Source organism: Nyctibius grandis, chromosome 3, assembly GCF_013368605.1.
Source record: "Nyctibius grandis isolate bNycGra1 chromosome 3, bNycGra1.pri, whole genome shotgun sequence".
Classification (NCBI taxonomy): Eukaryota; Metazoa; Chordata; class Aves; order Nyctibiiformes; family Nyctibiidae; genus Nyctibius; species Nyctibius grandis.
The window spans coordinates 8413842-8427410 of NC_090660.1; the positions used below are offsets into that span (position 1 = coordinate 8413842).

A 13569-nucleotide genomic window follows, 5' to 3' on the forward strand; every position below is an offset into this window, starting at 1 on the left:
GCAAAATAATATCTGCTTGAAAGATGGAAGAGGGCATCCACTGAGGGTCCCTCCCCATCCCTGCACACCCCACTGGAGCTACACAGTGTGCCACTGAAACACAACTCCCAGCCAGACACGGAGCAGTATTTCTTAGCTGTTGTCTTCAAAGTTCAGTGGAGATAAGCAGCTCAAAAACATGAGTTTAAAGAAAATCCTCAAAGACGCAGGAAACTCCAGCCTTGGCAGAAACAATTTCTATTGTTTTCAGCTTGTTCTGTTACCCATTCTTTCCCTTTCCCAGTTACATCATTATACTTCAGAGGTTATTCACCATTTCCTGAAAGACACTTTTTTCCTCACAACAAGGCTGCCAATGTACTGTTCTATACTTCCCAGCTGTCTCTCACCAACCTGTCTGATCTTCTCCAGAATCTTCAGGGAAAAAGGATTAAGCACTATTTCATGTACTCTTGCACACATTTCCTTCCACCATTATTCGCTTCTTACTGAATACAAAGCTTCCTTTCCTTAAGGCTAACACTGGAAAAAATGGCACATGGGAGCAGTGTAGCTAAGGAAGGCAAAGCCTTATGAAGAGAAAACAAAGTAGTAGACTTCTCCAAAGAAAAACAAAAGGAAGATGTATAAAGAACCAAATGCAGTGATAAAGACTGAAAGGAGCACCAAGTAAATATAAAATGTGAAAAGAATTACAAAACTTACGTGAAAGTAACAAAAACAGTCACGAACATATTAAAAAGAAAAGGGAGCCTGAGAAGATCAAATAAAAAACATGTTTAAAGGCAGAAGAGGCAAATCAGGAGCTATGACAATACTTCAATGTAGGATTTATTTCCAGAGTTATGTTGTTCTAACTGTGTAACTACTGGGTAAAATCAACCTTCCAAACAAGTTATTTTGATCTTCTGGCAGGACTAACAGAAAAAATAGCATCTGAAATATCAGGATGCAACACAAATTGCGTAACACACTGTACAGCTAACCTGGACTTTTACTCATATTTGAGCCCAAACCTCTTCAATTTGGAGGTGCTTTAAACCCAGACTTGGTGAGCTCACAGTGGACAGACAGGCTTAGAGCCCAAGCCCTGGTCTACCTCTGACGGAAGCAGCCCACGTGTAGCAAGGGCAGACCCTAAGCTCCTCTCCCATCTTTTCTCCCTGCCCTGCAGCACAAACAAGCTGTCCCACAGCAGACATGACTGATTGCAAAGGAATCCCCAAGCTCCCCAGAGCAATCACATGCTGCCAGATACACACAAGTGCAGAAAAAACAAGGACACTAATCAGCTTAGGGCTTTGCTGGGTGAATGCTCCCACCCAAACCAACCCCAGCTGGCCAGCAGCACATTAGCTATGTAGTGAAGGCATCCCTGAGTGCCATCCATGGGATTTTCTGGCTCAAGTAAATACAGGGAGCAAAGAAAAGCCAAACCTAACTGGAAGATACATGTCCTGCTCCTGGCCAAGCAAATAATGTAAATTATTCCTCCTGTAGGTCAGCGAAGGCAGGGATGTTGTGTAACAGTCAAACTCCTCCTTCAACTAGCATAGGCAGGAACTGGGTCCATTACAAGACAGGGAAGAATTCAGACTAAAGCTATCAGAATTACTGATCTTTCCCTGTGTGACACAGCACCACAGGATAGAGCATGCCCTGGGCCAGGCAACCAATCCCATCAGGTTGCTGATAGCAGGTGGTATGTTTGACCCAGTCTCTGCAATTCAGTACTCTCTCATAAAAACATTGCCTTCCACCCTATAGCAACTCAAGAAAGCTCCAGAGAAACATGCAGGTGCTAGTAAGTATACAGCACATATGTTACTAGCTTGAAACATATACATCTACTAAGCCTTGCACTTGGAATTAGCATCCAATAACAATTTCAGAAGAATCCAGAATATGAGAGTCACACAGGTGAAGACAGGGTCTTTTTAAAATTCGTTTTATGTAATTTCAAAAATAAGGTATTAAATATAGCAAGGCAGTTCACAAACTTCAGAAAAAAAAGCTCTGCAGGTGGCCCAGATTGCTAAAATTCATACATCACTTTCTCTCCACTAAACATACAATACCTCTTTATTCTGGGTATTTCTCCAATGTAACCTTCAATCATAACAATATCTCAAAACACAAAAACAGTAGAGTGCAACAAGTAAAACAGAAAAGGAGATAACTATTAACAAGGAATTACTGTACATACAAAAATTTCATAAGAGTTAAATTAAGAATATAAGTATTCAAGAACACTTTTGACATATCCACAGTACTTTCCTCTCTCACAACAAAAGCACTTCAAATGCCCTATTAAGGGACTATTTTTTTTCATGTTTCAGTAGCTTCACCCTACTTGAGATCATGTGATGTTACTGTCTTTCCCAAAAAGTGACTAAACTTTGAATCTGCTGTGAACTCAAAATGCTGCTACAATTCAACAGCTCAGAAGGACAATACTAAGAATTGACTATAGGAAGAGTTCCCCCGACCCTCTGTCCTCACCTCTCTGTGAAGAAATCCACTTGATCAGGATCAAAGATGCTGCTCAAAACCTCGGGAGATTTCAGACAGAAACTTTTAAGGAAAAGAAGTTTTGAATCAAATGAAACAGGCTGTGTTCTGAGGAAGGGAAATGCCAAGGGGTGGACTGTCAGAGCCAGCTGCAGCAGTACAAATTGCCTAATGTTTTGGGGTGTGCAGGTTGAACAGAACAAATTTAGCCTTAGAGAGGAACGCTGAGCTGAACCTACTGCTGTATGCAAAAGCAAGCTTTTACTTTCATCTCTACTTCTTTGCCACTTATTCGTACTCCTCCTATGGATAACTAAATTGCACTGGTTTGAACAAAGTACTCTTTACATTTACCAGCCACAGGGATTCTCTAACAGAGCTAAACCCAGCTGAGTCTAACCAATGTGAACAGGACAGAAAAACAGAGGTGCTGTAAGATGGTCATTCATTGAAGGTGTGGAAAAGTGCACATACGGGTCTGGAAGAAAAGGCATCTTTTCCATGAACATCACAGGCTCATTTAACAATGAGTAATCACAATTTTGCTACTAAGATTTTCAATCTGTTTCCCTCCTATTGCTTGTTTTCCTATTTTGCACCACTACTTATCTCCCACTCAGTTTCTGTGAACTATTTACAAAATAAAGTCCTAACAATGACAGTCATAACAGGGACAGACAGTCCTAACAGTTTTCTAAACCAAATCAATGAAATAACTACATTGAGAAAAATAAATACAAAACCCACCTAAAATCCTGGATCATCTCACACACCTAATAGTCACACCATGCCCAAAAGCATTTGAACAGGCACAGCAAAAAAAGCAATAAACTTTGGGGTAAGAACAGAAACCAACTGATGGCAACGGAAATGTCTTGCTCCAGCAGATAAGATTTTTATGTTGGGCCACACGATTACTGATGTTTTACAAAAGCAATTAAAATCTGTCTTCGTAGAAGTAGTTTCTCTATAATTGCTGTATATTCCTCATTGTGCTGTACTGTTTTCTTTAAATTACAGTCTACAAAGCTAAACTCTCAGAATTGATACTGGCACAGATAATGGTATTACTATTTCGAACTCATTCCTTCAGTATGTCACACTTCTAAACAGTCAGAAACAGGCAATCAAAATGCAACCCAGTGCTCTCGTTGAAGCGTTCAGCTGAATGACAACCCCTTCATTTAAAAACTGTAAAGCAAGATACCTTCAAGTCAGGTCCTTCATAAGTCAATGCTTTTCGTCAAAGTAGTTCTCAAATTAACAGAAGAAAAAAAGTGCTACTGGTTTCGGTAATGACACTCTTTCCACACAAAGCAATTTTCTTAGATGACAACAAAAATCTACAATTATTTTTGTTTAAACAGGAATAGCTCCAAAATTTCCAACCCAGGGACACAAGAAAGGAACAGGGAGTAACATGTACCACATGATGCTGTTACCCTCAGTGATTAATACATACAAACGGGTGATGCTGAATCTTTTAACCACAGTCATTTCACCAAGTTACTGGCAAGCTGTAGTTCTGTATATTGCCTATTGAAAATCTGATTTCAACCTCCCCACCTTTTTTAGCCTGTCAAATACAGATAGCCCCCTGCATAATTTTTGCCAGCAGTACCTTTACTTTTCAATAATCTCAGTTTAAAAGGTAACTCTACTACCTAGAAATACTGTTACGGACGTAGTAGTGCTCACGCGGTCTCTGGGGCAAGGCATTGGCAGCGGGGGGCTGCAGGGTGGCCCCGGTGAGAAGCAGCCAGGGCTGCCCCATGCCCAACACAGCCAGTCCCAGCCAGCTCCAACGGCCCCACCGCAGGGCACAGCTGAGCCCCTCAGCCACCAGTGGGGGCCTCGGAGAAAGCCTGTGTCAGAAAGGGCAAAACGCTGCCTGGCAGTGAGGAAAAAAGTATGAGAAACAGCCCTGCGAGCACCAAGGTGAGAGCAGGAGGAGGTGCTTCAGGCACCCAGCAGAGATGCCCTTGCAGCCCCTGAAGAAGACCGCGGTGGAGCAGGTGGTCCCCCTGCACAGCTCATGAAGGACTACGCCGGAGCAGGCAGATACACCCTGAGGAAGCTGCAGCCCACAGAGAGCCCATGCAGGAGCACGGTTTCTGGCAGTGATCGCATGTAGCCTGTGGGGAACCCACGCAGGAGCAGACTGCGTCTGAAGGACTGCACCTCGTGGAGAGGATCCACGCTGGAGCAGTTCGTGGGGGACTAGAGCCCATGGGAAGGCCCTAGGCTGGAGCAGGGGAACAGCATGGGGAGGCAGGAGCAGCAGGGAGGAGCTGGTATGGGCTGACCTCAATCCCCATCCTCCTGCACCACTCAGGGGAGGAGGTAGAGGAGTCATGGATGAAGGAGTGAAACTGAGCCTGGGAAGAAGGGGGCTAGGGGGAAGGCAGTTTTAGTTTTCTCTGTTTCTCACCATCCTACTCTATTTTTATTCGGCAATAAATTAAATTAATTTTCCCCAAGTCGAGTCTGTTTTGCCCACGATAGTAATTGGTAAGTAATCTCCCTGTCCTTATCGTGACCCACAAGCTTTTCCATCTTATTTTCTCCCCTGTCCTGTTGAGGAGGGGAAGCAAGAGAGTGGCTGGGTGGGGGTCTGGCAGCCAGCAAAGGTCAACCCACAACACAGTGAAATAAATAACCCATCCAAAACTATCCCCCCTTTCTATGTCCTTTTAAAGGATGTAGAAACAGAAACAGGGACTGAGTGAGGCCACTACCCTCCCTCTGACCCTCCTCAAGCTGCACTTCAGCACAAACAGTCAGTTTCCTGACTAGGAGCCAAATGATACTTTTCCTCAAAAAGGAACTCCTGACTCCTCCAATTTTTCTTCTTCATTTGGCTTGTCAGTAGCTACTTGCGTCAAGGCTACTCTTCCCACAATCGCAAAAATTGAAAAGAGAGTATTTTATCTACTGTTATCAGCAGATTATAGTGAAATCAAACAGTACATACAAATACTATTTAATATGCTGGCATTCATATACACACATATATATACACACACTATCACTCTAAGGTAGGCAATCCAGTATAAATTCTACACTTTAGTCTATATATAATATAGGTACCATTTATCTGCTCATTTTCATACAGACTGACACTGCAACTATCAGCAATCCATAATTACTAACCACATGAGGACAATTTAGCAGTTAGTAAATATTGGTTAATGCTTAAACTGGGAATGGATGGGCCACTTCACCAGACAGGTCAACGTGACTGAAATCAAGAAAGGTTATGTGAAGTATAAAAGGCTCAACCCTGAAGTAATTTCCTTTGGTTGTTTTTTACAATCAAGTCTAATGACCCATTGTAAAACTCTGTTTTGTGAAAGCGTTAGACACACACAATATGGACTAAACTCAATTCAACCTGTGTCCCTCATCTCCCTAAGGCCTAAGCTAAAAGCAGGCTGTACACAAATACTCTGGTTCCACGCCTCCCACCCCAGAAAGCTTTTAATAACATGGGATTTGAGAGCTAGCATGTCTAGAAAGGGGGGGCAGAGACCCAAATCTCAGAAGACCTAAATTCAAAACCAAGAAAAGATGATTTCTAAACAAAACCCTACATTAAGCAGTTAAAATTTCTCCTTTAAATTACAGAATAAATATATTATCTTGCCTACTGTAAACTGTTTATATCCAAGCTTGTATACACACACTCTATGGTGGTTTTTTTTTTTTTCTTTTAGAGACAGCTTGTAAAGTGGTTCATAAAATGCTGACTTGGCAATCACCATAAAGCACCATTCTGTGGCTCCCATCAAAGACAAATCTTCATCTTATTGGGACACGCTGTAGAGACCGATCAGCCCAAACAGCTTTTAAATTCTGTACAGAAATTTTACTTAGTGATGGAACATACATCAATTATAACCCTGTTTTCTCCTATCTCACAGACACTGCAACTCCTTAGCAATACTTTCCTAACATACTATGTTATCATAACATGTTACCGGGAAACTAAGCACAAGAGTGGAAATGGGTGCTCCAACGATGTAAAAACTGCTGTAATCCAGTCTTATAATTTGGGTAATGTGCAGACGAAGCAAGTTTTACTAAACTGTTAAATAAGAGCCTTGCATGATGAAACTGTTCTGCGTATCAGGAAGACTGAGACTCTGGCTACACGATTGTGGCTGTCACTTTGCGAAACCTAATTCTGAGCTGAGATTGAATTAATTTGTCTAGGTCCTTGTAGGCAGTATAGAGGTTTCAGATTATAAATTACAATATCATAGTAAAAGTACCTGAAAATGCCTCTAGTTAAAACACATCTCTTGGGACACAGCATAAATGTTAATCAGACATGACCTGCATACAAATACTGCACAGTTATTAAAGATCGCTTCTGGAAATGGCAGTTTACCTGATAATCAGGAAATTTCAAAGTTCCATAAGACTCGTGATAAAAATTGGGGTGATATAAAAATGACACATCACATGGTCTCAAAAATTCTGTCTCTCCTTCAGCTGTTAATGCGATAATAAACATGAGCATCCTTCTTTTCCATTTTCTGATAAAGAAGGATAAAAAGGTAAAGTCACAAAGAAATTGTTTATGAGAATTATCTCAATGGGGAGTTGGGAACTGGCAATTACGCTGTTTTCAGATAGATGAGTTAAAGACACCATCAAGATCTACCTCTTGAAACCATCTCTTGAATCAGCAGAATGACACTGTTCTGAAGACGGTTTCCTGACAATGCCCTTAAGACTGAGAAATAAAGCTAGAAGAAACCCCTTCATATTTCATACAAAGAGTTCTAAATAATTCCAAGAAAGTAATTTTCTTTGGAAGTACAGTAAGCTTTCAACCAAATCCAAAAGGGGAGCCATTTTCTTGGAAAACTAGAAAGAAGATTGCTAGAAAAAAAAAGAGGAGGAGGCAAACTCTTTTTTACAAAGTTTCCCTTTTTGTAAACTGTGCCCTACAAAATTCAAGCATCCAAGAAAAATCTAAGGTACCCCTTAACAAAGGGGAACCCAAGTAAAGCTAGACTTACAGAACTAAAGCTGGCAACTAGGATAACCACCTTGGAATCTGGACAGAAAATCAGGACAATTTGGTTAGGCCGATCAATCTACAGAGACAGCTGCCCTACAGAGTGCAGATGCTACACAGTTTAAACTTATTCAATTTAAAATTTCAGTCAAAACATTTTTTAAGCTTTCAATAAATAATATTTTTTAAACTTTCAATATATATACATAGCAACACTATAAGAGCATACCCCCCATGAAACATTTTCTTTTAAAAAAAACAGGTGAAGAAAATTATATCATACAACTATGACAGATAACTAACTTGAAAACTTACTAATACAAGCTGGCTCTGAATTCAGAATTTGTGTTTAAACCCCTGTCCCATACCACCTCTTCCTCCTGAACCCATTTGCAGCTTCAGAAGTTGTTACTAATGATGTAGACTTCCGAAGACAGAGCGTTACATTTCATTTGGTTTTACATACATGAGTTTAAGCTTCTACCATGTATTTATTTTACATATAAAATATTCTTCATCAACAGACCTGTTACGTACAGTATTTTACTTCACTTGGATAACGAAAGTTCACAGGTAGACTCTTTCATAAAACACAGTGAAAAAGAGTTTCACGTTCTTCTCCTTTAGTGGAAGACTAATCCCAAATACATAAATTAATGCATTAGCTTTAAACAAATTTAAATGAAAAAATACAAGTAAAAACTCCTACTTTTATGATTGGCTTTTGCACAGCATATGCTATGACCCTTGTCAATTTGTCGATTCTCTTTCCAAATGAAATTCTGTTTTCACAGAAGGGTTATGGTTGGGACCTCTGGAGGTCATCTGGTCCAATCCTCTCACTCAGGCAGCGCCACTTAGAGCCAGTTGTCCAGGACCATGTCCACACAGTTTTTTAATATATCCAGGGATGGAGACTCCACCACCTCTCTGGAAACCCATGCCAGTGCTCAGTCATCCTCACAGTAAAAAAGTGTTTCCCAAAGTTCAGAGGGAATCTCCTGTATTTCAGTTTGTGCCCATTGTCTCTGGTCCTGTCACTGGGCACCACTGAAAAGGGCCTGGCTCTGTCCTCTTTGGACCCTCCCTTCAGGTATTTATACACATTGATGACATCCCCCTTGAGCCTTCTCTTCTCCAGGCTGAACAGCCCCATCTCTCTCAGGCCGTCCTATGAGGGGAGATGCTCCAGTCTCAGTCTCTTAACCATCTTTGTGGCCCCTTTGTTGGACTCTCTCCAGTATGTCCATGTCTCCCTTGCACTGGGGAGCCATTTTTGTTCATTTTTCCCAATAAAACTTCAGAAATCCTGTGTTCCACTACCTTTTGAGAAATCCCTGAAGAAATTGGCACTAGGTATGGAATTCAGCAGCCCCCTTACTCTTTTTCATTCAAATCACTTACAGTAAGCTAGAAAGGAACCTAAATCTTTCCCAAAATTCATACTTCTTAAAGTTTGGATGTTCCTTAACATGTCTATGACTATTACTTTCCAGAATTATACCCGTATGTAAAATGAAATCTTAAAATCCATTAAATGAAAAGCATTATTTTAACAAATGCTACTAGACTGTTTGTCTTCTTTCTAGTCATGTAGTATTCAGTCACAATAACCTGAGTAACTATGTTATTGAAAAAGCAGTAATGTCTGGAGTCAGTATAAATATTAAGAGGCCCATTTTTGCAAAGGGAGGGCATGCTGACCCAGGTTATCATTTTACTCCCTTAAGAATAAATAAAATTCAGGAAAAATCAGATAGGGATCTGAAATACTGTGCTGTTGTAAAAATCATGAAGCATCCCCATCTCCAACACATTTGTCATAAACACCACGATGTTTCTGGGTAAACAGTTTGGCTTATTTAGTAACAAATATGAATATGTTGAATATGTTTCTTCTTTGTTTGTATAGTACAGTAGGTTGTACCCCAAAAAAATAGATGCCATAAGGTAAGGACAAACTGAGAAAAATTTTGGTTGGGAGTACGTAATAGTACAAGGTTTCATTTTTGAAAGCATTCAAAGCAATATGAAATCTTCAGGTCTTCAAATCACAAACTCCAGAAGCCTTACGCCACATTACACAATTCCCTGATAGAAGCTTTTTTTTCTTTTTACAATTTTGTACTGTTTCTACACTTTCATGTGGTACTTCAAAAACATAATACTCCAGCATTAAAGTTATAGGCAATGTCTTGTGGACCAGACACTTGTTTATATTGAAAGTACAGCCAATTAAACTAAACCTTGTAATTTAAAGCTTCATGGAACAGTAATTTTTACGGCCTGATAAGTAATGGAGACAAACTTAGGTAACCCAGAAAGACTCAGACAAATATATTTATTTAATAGCAAACGTTTACTAGTCAGACTGGAGAAACAATACTGTCTCTTCCCCTCTTCACCGCAAAGTACTGTGCGTACACACACATGAACACAGCCAAAGAGAACAAGGAACATAGTTATAAAAGAACATTAAACCAGCAGATAATTTATCTGTCCTCCTGAGGAAAGCTCAGGGAAGTGAGCCAAAACATCTGAAAAGAAGAAAACATGAGAGGACTAAACATTAGAAAGTAGCAATATAGCACTGAATTAAGATAGCGCAGAAACTTTAAACAATACCCTACACCCACCTACCTCAATGCAACTTAAATGATTTCTTGAAGTCTCCCCAGGATCATTTACCTATGAATCCAACAGGCCACAGAGCTCCTGCCAGAAAAGATCTCTGAAATCACCACTTACACAAAGCGTACACGGCAAAGCACAGCACTGCCTAAACATTTAGCTAGAGGAGAAAGCAAGCATTAGGTCGATGAAGAACGTAACAGCAGCACTTCTGCTAGCCAACGCTTCCATCTTTCAGACTAGCTGCAATTATTTCAAGTGGGATGCTTACCTTTAATAGTTTCCTCCACAACTTCTACTACACGATCTATCTGCTGAACCTAAAAAAAGTCAGAAGGTCAATATCTAAGTAGTCAACAACTAGACATATTTTATATAAACTCTTCTTTCAAAAGTGTGTTCGTCTGGATTAAGGGGGAGTAAAGAGTTTAGGTCTATGTTTTTAGCCAGTTTTTTTTCTGTGCATCTTGGTTTATCTGCCCAAAGTAACTTTAAAAACTCAACACCTAGCTTAAACCAAATTTCGTCCTCAAAAATAACAAGTTCCTGTAAGTTTGGCAAAAATCACCAAATGGCTAGAAATGAGGGACCCTACAAAAGAGTTCAGGCCCTAACTGCTGTTGATGATCTGTGAAAGGCAGTGGTCACCCAGGCAGTCAGTACCTGGGCAGCTCAAACAGCCCCTAAGTGCTCCCTCTCCCCAGTCTCAACACCAAAATTGTAGATGGTAGAGAACATCACAGGAAGCTGATGATATTGTGAGGGCAGACCACAGGGGAGAAAACTAAGGAAGTATTACAGGGGAGAGACACTGGAACATGGGAAGAAATTAAGAATACCGTGGTCAAGTTTAAGGGAACAAGACATTGTCCTGGTCTTACTGCAGGCAGTGTTTGGAAACATAATGAAAAGCCCCCATGCTTTTTATAAGACAGAATAATATTTAATGACCGTGACATAGTATCTCCAACAAAGACAACAAATTTATGTTTTAGTGTTACATTTGCCAAAATTCACCCATAATGTGATAAATAGTTCAATTATTTCTTATTAGATAGATTATTCTTTATTTTAAGTTAATGGCCAATATACTGCAGAGATTTTGGTGTATTAAGAAGAAGGAATCAGCATTAACACTGCAAAATTAAACTTTCAAATTCTTAAAGTTGAGATTCTTCTTCCAACTTTCATTCAAACTGCACGTTCTATGTAATGTCTACTATATATGCACATATATGCTTACACAGATTGCAGGAAAGCCAAATACAGAAAGCCCTACTTTGCACATTTAAATTAGTTTATAATTTTTCCACAATATTCCTTTTTAAATACTGCTTCTCTAAGCTGTACATTACATGAAATAGATTTAGTATGATTTTTGCAGTCACTTCCTTGGAGTTTTTTTTTCTGATTTGTTTCAAAAGCAAGCAGAAAAACATGAGTTGCAGAGGCTTCAAGAGCAGAACCTGGTCTGCAACGAGGAGCCTGGAACTTGGATCCCTTGCATCACAGCCATTAAGTCTCTGTGCCCTTAAACCACCAGTTTGTCATTTCTTGTAAACACGTCTGCACATTCATCTCTATTTCACATTCATTTTCCAATTAGTCTAATAGGAGCTAAAAAAAAAGCTCATCTGTAGTTGGTGTCTGATCTAAAGTTCCCAACTAAAGTCAGTGGGAGTCTGTTCTTTTTCTTGTCTGGTGTTGGATCGAGTCCATGTAAAAGTACTTTTTTTTTTTTTACTTTCTTTTAAAACCTTTTGAAATTCAGCCTTTCCTAAACACAAATCTCTGAATACAGTATATTAGTTATGGATTCTAGACACTATGTTATTTAAAGTATCGCTAATACTGGTATTTTTCTTATAAAAAGATATATATTTAAATCCTTTTCTGGATTACAAGCATTCATATTACAGACATATGTCAAAATTTGGCAATCTACTTCTAAAGAAAGCACATGTAAGCTTTTGTGTAGAACACATGCGTATTTACATACTTGGGTACATATCCCTTTCAGATATAAGTTAAAAAATTATGACCTAAGATACTTACATATAGACTTTCTACTTAATTTTTTAAAAATAAATTTTAAAATGCTACTTGAAAACAGAAGCATACACATTTACAACTACAGAGAACATAGTCTGTGACAAATACATTCCCTAAAATATTATTGCTACATATCTCAATACTAAACTGTTTAAGTTCAAAACGATTTTAAAACAAAAGAAACCTGGTTGGTTCATAACCTGAACCACCTACGATTACTTTCTGTATTGTACATCTGGGGAATTTTTGCACCACTCCAAACCCCCTGTTAAATAAAGATACAGAAAAAGACAACCAGTATACTGTATTTTCATTTTATTGGATAAATTAAATTATTCTGAATATGTCTGTCAAGAAGACAGTTCATGTAAGTAATTAAAATTATCGGTCTGAGAGATAATGAGATCTGCGACTAGAAATGGATGTTTGTTCTGCCTTATGTGTTACTTCCCACATTAAGTATTTTCCATTCAAAATTATTGGAAATTGTCTGGCTAAAGCCCCAAGTGCTCACGAGGAAAATATGGAATGCTTTCAATTTTCACTTATGAAGATAAAAGTATTTTAGTAAAACTGAGAAGAATCTGGAGCGAGAAGCAGGAAGGGTTTAGAGGATTCTTGTTTGGAAAAAAAGGGAAAAAAATGAAAAAGGAAAAAGTTACAAAGTCTTGGTAATGAAATTTTCTTGGGTATGCAGAGGTCTGCGGGATTCCTTTCCCCACATCTCACTAACCTTACAGATAATTCTGTTCTGGAGTAGTACCAAAGGCATCCATAAACCTTCTTAAGCACAGACCCAACAATGTCTCCAACAGGCATCAGGAAGCCCATGACATACAGAGACTTAAAGAGTCCTTATCGGTGTATGAAGGGAAAAAGACACCATTACTCAACTTTTCTTGTGAGATCTTGTTTCTACTACAAGCACATACATGGTAAACTTTTTGCCCATTATAAACGGTTCTCCATTAGGACTCGGACAGAACAAAAGCTAAGGACAGATTAGAGCAGGCAGCTCAGCAGGACTGCACAAAAAAAAAAAAAAACAAACCACCAACCACCACCAATCAGGGCTGATGAAGAAGTCTGGGCTGAGATCATATAGGACAAGAGCACAGGCAAGGCCCATGGGATGAAGCAGCAGCCAAAGCAGAAAACTGGCTGGTCAAAAAGCAAGGAAAAAGAAGAGAGTTGTATCAAAGCATGAAGCCTGAGTTGAAACAAAGACCAGGAAAAATCTCTGAGCCTTCCTGGTGGGATCAGAGCTAGGCATAAGTACAGCTCAGCAATCCTGTGTATCCAGCCCTTATACACACAAGGAAGACACGAGGCAATCCATGCTGGGG

At 39.5% G+C, this 13569-nt stretch overlaps 1 protein-coding gene across 3 annotated transcripts in view; it reads right to left on the reverse strand.

Annotated features, from left to right (window-relative positions):
• Window positions 1-13569, reverse strand: part of CDKAL1 (CDK5 regulatory subunit associated protein 1 like 1) — a 426323-nt gene that overhangs the window by 269647 nt on the left and 143107 nt on the right. For all 3 annotated transcript variants that reach the window (XM_068396772.1, XM_068396773.1, XM_068396774.1), the window contains one exon: window positions 10443-10491. In XM_068396772.1, coding sequence (XP_068252873.1) covers window positions 10443-10491 — 49 coding nt within the window. The remainder of the gene's footprint in view (window positions 1-10442; window positions 10492-13569) is intronic.